This window comes from Pinus tabuliformis, chromosome 9, assembly GCF_031772625.1.
Source record: "Pinus tabuliformis cultivar Carrire ecotype Pingquan chromosome 9, CPIR1, whole genome shotgun sequence".
Classification (NCBI taxonomy): Eukaryota; Viridiplantae; Streptophyta; class Pinopsida; order Pinales; family Pinaceae; genus Pinus; species Pinus tabuliformis.
Genome location: NC_142307.1, coordinates 1,324,901,337 through 1,324,914,261, shown reverse-complemented (window position 1 = coordinate 1,324,914,261; position 12,925 = coordinate 1,324,901,337). Strand labels below are relative to the sequence as shown.

Below are 12,925 nucleotides of genomic sequence, written 5' to 3'. Positions count from 1 at the left end.
ATCCATTGTAAAGGCTTCCTCGCATTGGAAGGTCAACAATCAAGGCATATACTTGCCTCAAAACCATCATACTGGTCATACCATGCTCATGGTAATCAATGGACACTATTGGGTACCAGTGTCCCATAATAGCCCTGCCCCTGAAGTGCTTTACCAACATACTGCTGCATGTTCCAATTCCTTTTTTCATTGCTGCTAATTATTGCAGTCAGTTTCAACCACCCAACCGGACTTTTCCGTGCTTCTTGTACCAAGCACGTAACTTCCATTAGATTTAAAATAGATTGAAATAACTTCAAATCATACCTCATTGGTAACTCGTCAATAAGGTACAGTTGCAATCCTGTTTACTTCATGTCATAACAAGTCAAACTAGCATCTTTGACCAAATCATCACGTATAAATATATATCACATCACGTTAGCTCAAAACACAACCATCATAAATCAAAATCATAAATCATATGTAACCAGAATCATAATTCACACGCATAATAAAACTGAAATAGAATATGGATACTTAACCTTTAATCAATGCTTAGCTTCTACCTTTTTCATTATTTCATATGCACTCTGGATTGGTTTCCACACCCGACAAACACCTATTGGCTTCTCCTCAACCATGTGCACATACACATAGTGTGCATCACACACATACAACCACACACGACATACAATGCCATGCAATACATCTACCTATACCTGGCATACAACGCATACACCTACACCCAGTGTACAAGACAACACAATACATACACCTACATCCAGTGTACAACACAACACAATACATACACCTACATCTGATGTAGAACACAATACATATACGTACACATAGTACAACACAACGAATACACATGTTATGATACCACGACTACACCATGCACATACATAATACCACATGTACACCAGTACCACATGTACAACATGTACACAGTACCACATATGCACAACACCACCTGCATAACGTGTACACAACATCACATGTACGTGGCACCACCTGTACAATGTGTACACAACGCCACATGTGCATTGCACCACCTGTATAACGTGTACACAACTTTAGATGTACTGAACACCACATGCACGACACCACATGTACATAGTACCATATGCACAACATGTACACAACACCACCTGCACACAACACCATATGTACAACATGTACATAACACCAAATGCTCACAACACCACTTGAACAATCATGCACACAACACCATATGTACATAACACCACATGTACAACATGCATGCAACACCACATGTGCATAACACTGCATATCCAACATGTGCATAGCATCATATGTACACAACATTGCATATCCAACATGCGCACAACACCATATGCACACAATGTCGCATATCCAACGTGTACATAGCACCATCCAGGTCTGGAATTTGATGTCTTGTGGGACGTATTTTTGGTTGAAGAATGTATTTGACAAGAGTTGAAAAAATTTCCATGTCAAATCAAATGCGTGATACACATTTGCAACCCGTCAAAATGACGTCTATTTCAACAAGTGAAACGTAAAAATTTATAATACCTAATTTCATAGGAGTCTGGGACCAGCAGTAGTACACAACGCAGTTTAAACTTAAGGCATTTAAATGCTTCACTGTCCCACTACCTACTACCTAGTACTTACCATTAATGGAGTAATTATCCAGCTACAATCTGCCGCTCAAATTTAATCTGATGAGACTTGCAATTTGCAAATTGCAATCTACTGCTTACGATTTACTTATTCACCCTACGGCTTACGACTTACGATTTACCTATTCACCCTATGGCTTACGGTTTACCTATTCACCCTGGCTAATTTGGAGAATTGTTGCAGCGTCGCAGAAAAGGTGTCTTCGCACATTCGGCAACTTCTGCACATTCGGCTTTGGTGCTCCTCTCTTGCGGATTGACCGTGTCTGAGTGGAATCTGTGAGCAAACTTGGATGCCCAACAACTCAACTCTCCACTTCAAGTTTCACAGGTAACATTCCAATACTTAAAATACAACCAAATTCATATTCCAATACTTTTCTCCTATAAAATAATTTGGTACTTTCGACATACTATTGTTTGATTTCTTCGTAACTCAACTGCCTGGTGGGTTAATATTGCAATTTCTATTGGTTTCGTGTCAAAATTTCCTATAATTTTACAATTTCCCAAACAATCTTTCCATGCAAGTTTACAATTTTACAATTTCCCAAACAATCTTTCCATGTAAATTTACAATACTTTTTGGAATCAAACCTTTGTTTAACTCTATGCATTTAAGCATTTCGGATGGTGGGTTTAGTCGAATTTAAGGGCAGAGGCATTTTCTCAGGGTTGGCAGAATCGACTGTTGCAAACGATTGTATGAAACTAGAGGCCACTGTACATAACAAAAGTCCCATTCTTTACTCTTATTATAATAAATTAACGGTTGTATGAAAGCTACAAGCAGACACAAAACAATCTACCCAAAATTTCGTTTGATTTGTATGACATGATAATGGAATCTCATTCATATTAATGGGAGCGTCTATCTGTAGCTTTGTCTATTCTCCTATCTATTTACATGGTGTCTGCTTCTTCGCCCGCACACAATCGGCATGACATCTCTTATAAGGCTGCATTTTATCTTAAACCGTTCATAATTGCATGTGTAGAGTTTAAGTTTAAAACGAGGAATCTCATTCTTTTATGTTTCTTTGTTTAGGTTTTGGGATAGGTTTGAGTGGTGTAGTTTACCTGGTTTAGGGTTTTTAACATCTTGGATTTATGTATTTCTGTATGTATTTTTGTGCACTTAAACTACAGATACCAAGTTCAAATTCGAATTCTATTATGAAAATTTTGCAATTCTAGAAAAATTGGACAGTATACATTTTACATATTTATTTCCAGTCACAATTTTTTATGTTTATTTTTTTCTCATTCGTTTTGAAATTTAAATAATTTTAATTGATATAAATAATTTTAAAACTACAATTTACCAAAAAAAAATGCACTTTTCAAAACTTAAATATAAAATATCTTCATAATTCTTTTTTAATCCATGCATATTTAAAAACTAAATAATTTCCAAATATTAAAATGAAATAAACATATTTGTTTTCTTGTCTCAACCTTCCGAACATTTTTTTTTTTCTCTTGTTACTGAACCCTCTAAACCTTTCCATGCAACACTGAAATTGAAAATATTTTTTTCTTTGACCATGAGTTGTTTACTATTAGCCAGATTGTAAAACGAATGTACAATAAGTTGAAAGATATATACGCTGCTTTGAATTTCCAAAATATATATATTTATTTAAGCATTAATCATCAAAGACAAAATTAACACTATAAATAATATAGTAGCAGATGAGGATTGAGTGGGACGAAATCCTAGAGTGGTCTCCAAGTATATGGAACTTGGGACCATATTATAGTGAGGATATGTAACAATTATATGAGCTTTTAGAGATATATTTTTTAAAAACATATTGTTTCTAGCCTTGAAAAGTGATGTAAAAAATAAACTTTGAAAAGTAAATATGTGAAAACAAAAATTAACCACTAAATCTTTTTAAATTTTTGAAAACAAAAACTAAACACTAAATTGTAGTTCATTTACGTAATTATTTAATAAAATCTTTATCAAATTATTTTACATATTAATAGGATTGTCAAAATTCTCTATTTTTTTTCCATTGACAAAAATTTGGTAATTATGATTTAAACTATACAATTAATATTTTAGGATTTTTTAAGTTTGAATCTCTATATTTATATAAATATTCAAAAATATTATAATAATTTAATTTATTTATATAATAAAAAATACACTTTAACCAACAAAAATAAATTACAATTTTCAATTAAACTTTATATATATATATAAATAACATGTAAATGCTAGTTGAATTGCAAAATTGTACATAATTATTACATAGATACCATTACTCGGCCTGGAGTATGCCATAACACTGCTTCTGCTTGGCTAAGAGCTCGTCTTCCTCGGACGTAAGGAAATAGGTTAACGGCCCAAGACCCAGAGGCATCTGGCAGGAGTGAAAGCCTGCTCCCTTACGGACCACCAGCGGGTTATTACAGGTGGCGTGGTTTTCCTTGATAACGGTGATGAGTCAAATCGACATTCGCGAATAGCAGCCAGAGATGGTTGTCCTCACTGTTGGTTTGACACCTGAGTTTGATAGGTTTTGCCACCTTCGGAAAAAAAAGAAGAAGATACCATTACAGATTAGAGCTAATGAATGACAACTTATTAACTTAATGAATGGCAACTTATTAACTATCAGTGACAGTGGCCACTGTACATTACAACGTTGTCCCATTCTTTACTCTTATTATAATAATTTAAAACCAAACGCACGAGAATGTGGTAAGATTAGTGGGCAATGGGAACTAAATGGGCCAATATATTTATAAAATCCGTAGTTTAACTAGGTTACCATTTAGCTTTGAAAATAATAGAAAAATTTTGAAGATTTTAAAAATGTTTTGGAGGAATTTTTGGAATTTTTAATTACAGTTATAAAGATTCATGATTTTAATTGTTCTAGAAATTTTTGATAAACAACAATTTAAATATTCTCAGAATTAATTTTTTTGAAATTTAAAATTTTAACTTAAACATTTAAACTTGCAAATATATACTAGTGAGTTGGTTGGCTTAATAACCACAAATATAAAAAGAAATTTTTTATAGTGTTTAATTCATTACAACTATAAAAACAATATTTCAAATACTTTCAAAATTAAATTTCTTGAAATTTAAAATTTTAACCCAAACACTTAACCCTGCCAATATACGCTGGTGAGTTGATTGGCTGGACTCTCTCCGTAGTAACCACAAATAAAAAAAATTACAGATATAAAATAAAAATTAAATTTTGTAATTGAATTTTTTATAATCTTACCTTCGTTATACTTGTAACCATATTTATATTTATAAATATAATAAAAATGAATATATCAATAAAGATAATAAAGATATTAATTGTATTTATATGTATAAATATAAGAAAAAGATAACACGAATTTATGGTTGGAATGGCAATTAAGTACATATATGTCACACGATGAAGAGCATCAAGTTTTTTTTGGTCGAAATTATAAAACCATCTACCTTTTTAATTCAAATTATATTGAATCAAAATATGTAGGTTTTTCATTAATTTATGTGTATATTTTTTATATTTTTCACAAATAATATATAGTACAAGTACTATTATTTTCATGTGATTTAACAGTTTTTTAATAAATGTTTTATTGGTAATGGTGTTATACAATATTTATATTTATTTAGGTAATAAATAAGTATGCATTATTAGAAAGTATTAATTTATTTGATTTAATGAATTCTAGTTTTCATATATATATTTTATACATGTGGTCACAAACCTACAAATGTCTCAGAAGAGAAAGATACAAATTACAATTGGGGAAATGTATGGATGGACAAAAGGGCAAACTTCTAAGACTCAACGGAATTCAGAAACACTTGAAGAAACCCATAATGCTCATGTGGAACAACAATTACATGAAATTTTTGGAAGTTCTTCTGAACATGATGTAGATGAAGAAACAAATGAAGTTGAAGAAGAGGTTGGTGATAATTCAGAAATGAAAGTGCAAACAAAAAGACAATTTTGCATGGAATGGTTAGATAAGTTTGTTTGGTTGAATTATGTGAGGTTTGATGATAAAATAGCTATGAAGTGTAACTATTGTGAGAAGTATAGGATGAATGGACCATGGGGTTTAGGGAATGGTTGCACCACATTACAACATGATGCTCTTGTTACTCATGAAAAATCATGGGTGCATAAAGATGCTAAGGAAAGATGGATTAATGCATTAGAGGGAAAGATGAAACCAATTCTAGATCTTATTAGACAAGTGAGAGATGCCAATAAGGAAAGAGTGATTTCTACAATGAAAATATCATATTTCATTTGTCAAGAAGATTGATCTCTATCAAAGTATGAGAAGCTTTGCAAATTTCTAATGGATGCAAAAAACTCCAAATATGCCAAAGTCTCAAGAGTACTCTTCATACACAAATCATAAGTCTGCAAATGATTTTATATATTGCATATCAAAACATCTTGAACAGATTCAAATAAAAAATATGTTGGAAAGTCCTTTCTTCTCATTGATGGTTGATGAAAGCACTGATCGAACCTTAGAGCAACACCTTGTTATTTATGCAACATATTTAGACTCAAAGGGTCTCGGGCCACCTATCTCGCAGTTTATGAAGCTTAAAGATGTAGTAGATGGAAAAGGAAAAACAATATATGATAGTGCCAATCAATTAATAGATGTTTGAGGCCTTCAATATAAAGATTTGATAGATGTTTCTACAGATGGAGCTTCAGCAATGATTGGACATGAAAATGGCTTTGTTTCATTTTTGAAAAAGAACAATCCAAACATTATTATAGTTCATTGTGTGGCTCATCGTGAGTCTTTAGCAGCAACAAATGCTTCTAAGAAATTACCTGAGTTATTATTTGTTGAAAAAATTGCAAACAAAGTGTATTCATGGGTTCAAAACTCTCCAAAGAGAAATAACGAACTTAATGATTTTCTTAGAGTCATGCAAATTGATGTTCTTGATGTTCTACAAATACATTCAGTGAGATGGTTATCCAGGGGGGAAGTTATTATAAGGCTTGTGAAGCTTATGCTAGCAATTTTAACTTTGTGGAAAAATGAAAAAAAAACTTCATCTTGGTATGATAAGATGAGAATATATTCTATCCAGTTTTGTTTACATATGCTTGCTAATGTGCTAGGGGAATTGAACAAGTTGAATGTGACTTTTCAAGAAGAAAATGTAGACATTACAACTATTGGGTTGGCTCTTGAAGTAACTATAAGCACATTATCTAGATGGTTTTTGAGAAAAGAGACATTTGCAGAAGGCACAACTTATCTTTCAAAGTTTTTAAATGATTCTCAAAATGGATACATTGATATTAAAGATGAAGGGACAATTGTAGATAGACATGAGTTACGATACATCTCTATCTCAGCCATGGATATTGAATCTAATGAAGCAAGGAAACAATCTATGAAACCTTGTATTGAAGGTACACAAGAGAGTTGTCAGCAACTCACTGAAGGTTATATAGAGACTCTTATAGACTCTTTGAATGAAAGATTTCCAGACCTTCATCTTTTTAATGCAGCGAAATTGTTCAGCCCTTGCTATTATCTAGAAGAGCGTCATAGTCGTGAGAAAAATTCAGAGCGTTGGTTTTTAAATCTTTTTCAACATTTGCAACATACCATATCAAGTGATGTTGGATTTGTAGCTTTATTTGATGTTAAAGCTTGGGAACAAGAGTTGCACCCTTTTGTTGATTCATTAAATCTGGCTTGTGAGGGGTTTTCTATGAAAGAAGCATGGAAAGTCTTTCGTAACACAAAACAATGGCACAAAACTTATCCTAATATGATGAAATTATGGCAAGCTGTCCTCACTATTCCTGCAAGTACAGTGGATTGTGAAAGGGGATTTTCTAAGCAAAACATCATCAAGGACATTAGAAAATCGAGGCTTGGGTTGGATACACTAGATGCTCTAATGAGAGTATCTTTGAATGGACCTGAATCATCTAATGTTGATTGGCATGCAGTATATGAGATATGGACAGATACAAAGTCAAGAAGGATTCTTGAGCTTTGAAAATTCTTCTAGTTTATGTTTAATAGAGGATCTATGTATTGAGATATTCCTATTGATAAGTTTTTTTGTAGTTTCTCCAGAAGTTTGACTTTTAATGAAGTATAATAACTATTTATTATTACATAACTTTTCTATATTTTCTCTAGATGATTTATTTATAGTCCATGATTTATTTACAGTCTCACTAGATTATTTATTTATATTCTATGTATTATAAGTTTTGCACAGATTTTATTGTTTAAATGGTCCCACCATAAATCTGATAGACTACAAATCTGCAATGTCAATATAACAAGAATCAAACCATTATTTTTATCTTCCATTAAGTTAATATCTAACATGACTCAAAACTGGTATAAACATTACAAAATAGTCCTCTACTTTCAATTGACGACTGAAATAATATCCAATTGTGAATGTCGTTGGCACTTAAAAAAAGCTTTAATGATCAAGCTCATGTTTTAAGTCAATTTGCGATATATTATTTGTAATGGCATTTGACAGGGAATGAGATTTTATGTTTTTAGTGGATCCTGTAACAACGTAGTTATCTTGAGTTACATGTACTCTAAAAAGAGGATCATGTAACAACGTAGTTATCCTGACAATATAGTGAAGTCACAGGAGCACAATATAAAAGAACTCTCACTTTGTGAAAAGAGCAGAGGATTCCACCATAAAAGTGTTCGGAAATTCCATGGAAACATTCATCTACAATTTCAGCGAAGCAGATATCGCTAAAGCTGTGTAATTTCTTTGCCACAGAATAAATTCAAGAATTTATTTTAAAAAAAATGATTTAAAAAAGAAATCTCATTTAAAAAAATTATTATTAAATATTTATGAATAATGGAAATTTAAAATGAATTTTTATAAATAACAGTCATTATCAGCCTCGAATTTGATGACTTATTGTGTGTTGTGGAATAAATTTACAAAAATTGTTAAAATAGAGTTTTCTGTGACACTCACATATTTGATTAAAACGTAAAACGAAGGGTAAAAAAAATGCAAAAACGTCGTCAAATTTTAATTTGACAGGCAAAAGGAATTTGAAATTCTAGGCTTGGCACCATCTGTGCCCAACACTGAATATGTAATATTCACACAACATTATTTGTACCACCATGTACATAACATTGCATAACAACATGTACACACACTATATATACACAACATTGCAGATGCAGCATGTACACCATATACAACATATGCACAATAGTAGTACCACACATCCAAAACCTCATTGTCTCTACCAAGCATCCTTACTTCCAGTGTCTCTCTGCCATCCATGCTTATCCTAGCATGTCGTGGATCACGTTGTTTTCATTCCGTTGATGTATCTCTCAGCATTAGCCTATCCATAACATAAACATAGACATAGTATAATCACATAATATCAATTCATATCCACATGATACTGACCTCAGAGATCTGTGAGGCTACTCTTCCCACTTGATTCCTCATAAGACCAAGAACCTCTTTCTGCCATTCACCTGCATAAGCAATCATTCCTCCACAAGAACGATTCCTGATGACCCTGTTAGATAATGACATAGATACATACATATATATAATATTAGCACAAAACAGTGATGATCTCGTCAGAAAATGACATACCTACATAGTACATACATACATGTATACATATATATACACTGACACAATCATGATGACAACATAATTTCCAGATATCATAAGGTCAAGGTTAAGAGAACTCCCTTTATCTATACACAACATTGAGAACAATCGTTCCCAACATAGCTAAGGCATCTAACACCTCAAATCCATTTACTTCACCTTTCTTGTTACCTTTCTCATGACGGTCCTGCCATTGTTCATTTACACTAATGGACCCAACCAACTTAGTCAATCGTCATACTCATACCTTTAGCTACCCTTACACATGTAACAACTTCATCTAAGTCTTACATTACCTGCTAGGTTTCATTCAGCTTCTCCCGAGCTCCATTAACTTTCCTCTTTCCCAAACCAATTCCCAAGGCTCAAAACATAAAAGGCAAGCACAAGAAACAAACAAGAAGAAGACCATGAAAACCAATAACAACATGACACCACAACAAAGTGGCAAGGCCTTGCACCAATCATAAACAAAACCACAATCAATCTCAATAAATCACCAAGGACCAAAAGCACAAGACTAACAACAGACACCATGACTCAATCCCATGGTTCCAAAGGAAAGCTCAACCCAAGCCTTCTACAAGATTTCATGGCAACCTCTCTTTCCATGCAACTCCCTGCATCACACTACCATAAACACATAATTGTCAGTGCATAAATAAACATAACAATACATCATTTACCTTACCTTGTTGTGCCAAGCATGTTGCTTGCAACTGAACACATCCATGCCATGTCTTAAGGGACTCCAATTCCCTTGACATATCTAGCTATAACTAGAAACCAATTGTTATACATGTCAAATACATGTCCATGAATATAGCACATACCCACATAATGTCAAACAAAATCCAGGTTAAGAAGATTTCCTGTATGCAAAGCACTCATTTGTTTGGAATTAGGGTTTCCAAAAATAGTTAAAGGAATTCTTGCCCAATTCCTTTCTTTTATCTTTTTACCTTGTTGCAATTGAGGCTTACTATGTACTGTCACATCACCCAACTGTTAGTTATATAAACACATCAATTTTTACCTTGTCACGCTAATACCAAGCATGTTGCCCTACAACTGATCACACATGTCAGTGATGTGTTCCATAAATCAAGGCATCATATTTACTAATTTGAAATCAACCTTTACCAAAACTAACAATCATGTCATAATCCATAGTCAACTCATAGTCATTAGACATAATGCTACAACTGTCACCTACTACAATCAAGTACATGTTAGCTATCTCAACACATATGCGTGAGTAAAACCATCTTAAAACAATATCATTTCTTGATGCAATCTTATATACACATACTCATATCATGCGATTAATCAAACATTCAACAACAGATATACAACATAATAGACACCAACTCAAACACCAATTAAACAACATAATCAAACATTCAAGCACATAGTAGATGACATAAGCAAGCTCATACCTTAATGTATCTCAAGGGAGGCTATCTTGTTTGCACAATCAATCCAGATCAGCACGATATAACTTTGCAACATTATCAACTCAACCATAAACAAGGTCATGATATCCATAACAATAACTAGCTAACATGTTCACATAGTAATCTCATAAACAATTATCATTCATACATAATAATCACATCCACACAGTTAGTCTAGATTAGTATGACAATATCACAACATATTAACTCATACTTGAATGGTATAACCCTAACCATTCGCATAGACCAACCTAAATTAGTATGATACATATAACATCAAGATCTGAATGTAATAACCCTAATCATTAACTAACATATAACAATAACAATTTAACATATAATATGCTCATCAACAACATATAGAATAATCATCAAGTTATCTAACATAAAACAACAATAGCAATGCATATAACCACAAGTTATTTTCATTCATGACTATCCGACACATGTGCATATGACTACAATAATCAACTAGCATCTATCATGTATGTAACCATAACATCAATAGACATGTACATAAACCTAATGTATATAAGCCTAATGCATATAACAATCTATTAACTAACATACATCCATGCCAAACATACAATACGTGTATGATGATTTGCTCTTACCCCAAAGTCCATTGTTGCAACTTCACTTTAATGATCTGTATCTCCTACTCTATCTTAGCCAACACACTAGCATCATAACATACCAATATCATGATGATGACCTAATTGCATACAATGAATTCACAATGCATGTCTGACCTACCATACATGCATAACCATAACCATGACATTACATGCATAACAACATATAGACACCAACATGCATAACAAATGCATATGCAACCATACACTCATGATGACACATCCCACAACAACACCATCAGCCTTCACATGGTGACATCACTACAACCATGATCAACACCATGCAAATGCAACAAGCACATGGACTACAAGCATAAGCAACACATATGCAACCGACATGAATGCATGACCAACACACCGCCCATCCACTCCGAGGGGTGAACCATGCTTTGATACCACTTTGTAACACCCTCCTCCCATATCTACCTGAGTAACTGCCCAACCAGTGTAAACATGTGACAAGAGACTACTATGATATGATTCAACCTCCTAGGTGACCTTAAGGAAGTGGAATCGATGGAAACACATCAAACATGCCTTCCACATTAGCAACAACACTCTCAGGAGCCATCCCAACCACTCAAGTATCATGCCCCTGGTTCCCATTGAGTTTTAAGCTATTAAACCTCTGGACGCTCCCAAGCTATGGGCATGACAGTGTTTAGAGAGCTTTGGATGCTCCCACAAGCCTTCATGCCTGCGTTTAGGGACTATTTCCAGCAAACCTATGCTAGAGTTCGTGGGATTTAAGGCACTTTTCAAGCCCAGAATTCTGACCACTGCGCAGAACTTCTTGTTACTTACGAAATCCATTAAACACATGATGACAAGACTAATAAACCAAAAACTAACTCCAGGACTAGTCCTGATCATCCCTAACCAGGATTGACATTTTGTCAAACATTTGGCATCAATGCAATCTATAGGTGTAAATAACAGATTTAAGCATAGGGGTCTCATACTTATCTGAGAATCACTAAGAATCATTGTTCCCTTATATCATTTGCTGCATTATCATCTATTAGGTCATAGATACATTATTCATTCATTTACAAGTAAAAACATGATGAAATCCATACATAGGCACTGCCATAAAGCATATACATAATCAACATAATAGCAACAAAAATACCAAGGCAATCACAACCATATGATCCACATATAAACCAATATAATACTCATAGAAATACAAGGAAAAATAACTTCATATTGATGGTGAAAAATCCAAACCCAAGATGGGACTACCACCTTCCACCTGACCATAGAATGGCTTAGCCCAAATCTCTCTTCAGCCATTCACCCCCGTGCCATATTCCAAGCATGAATATGGGACTCAAACCAAAATAACCAACTAGGGTATCTTGAGGCTAAACCACCTCATCCTCATTAATAGAAACCAATCTTTACCGTAATCCATCCCAGATCACAAGATCAACATGATGAACATGTAATAATAGGCTTTAACATGATCTCCACCAAATCACTAGGCCAAAACAAGCATGGATG

General features: G+C 33.5%; 1 protein-coding gene across 1 annotated transcript; it reads left to right on the top strand.

Moving 5' to 3' along the window:
* Window positions 1–6,372: 6,372 nt before the first annotated feature.
* Window positions 6,373–7,686, top strand: LOC149153408 (uncharacterized). Its single transcript, XM_089443816.1, has one exon. The coding sequence runs from the start codon at window positions 6,373–6,375 to the stop codon at window positions 7,684–7,686; it is 1,314 nt and encodes a 437-aa protein (XP_089299942.1).
* Window positions 7,687–12,925: the final 5,239 nt, after the last annotated feature.

Coding starts and splice junctions, on each gene's coding strand:
- LOC149153408 (XM_089443816.1), top strand. CDS start 6,373: ATGATTGGACATGAAAATGGCTTTGTTTCATTTTTGAAAAAGAACAAT.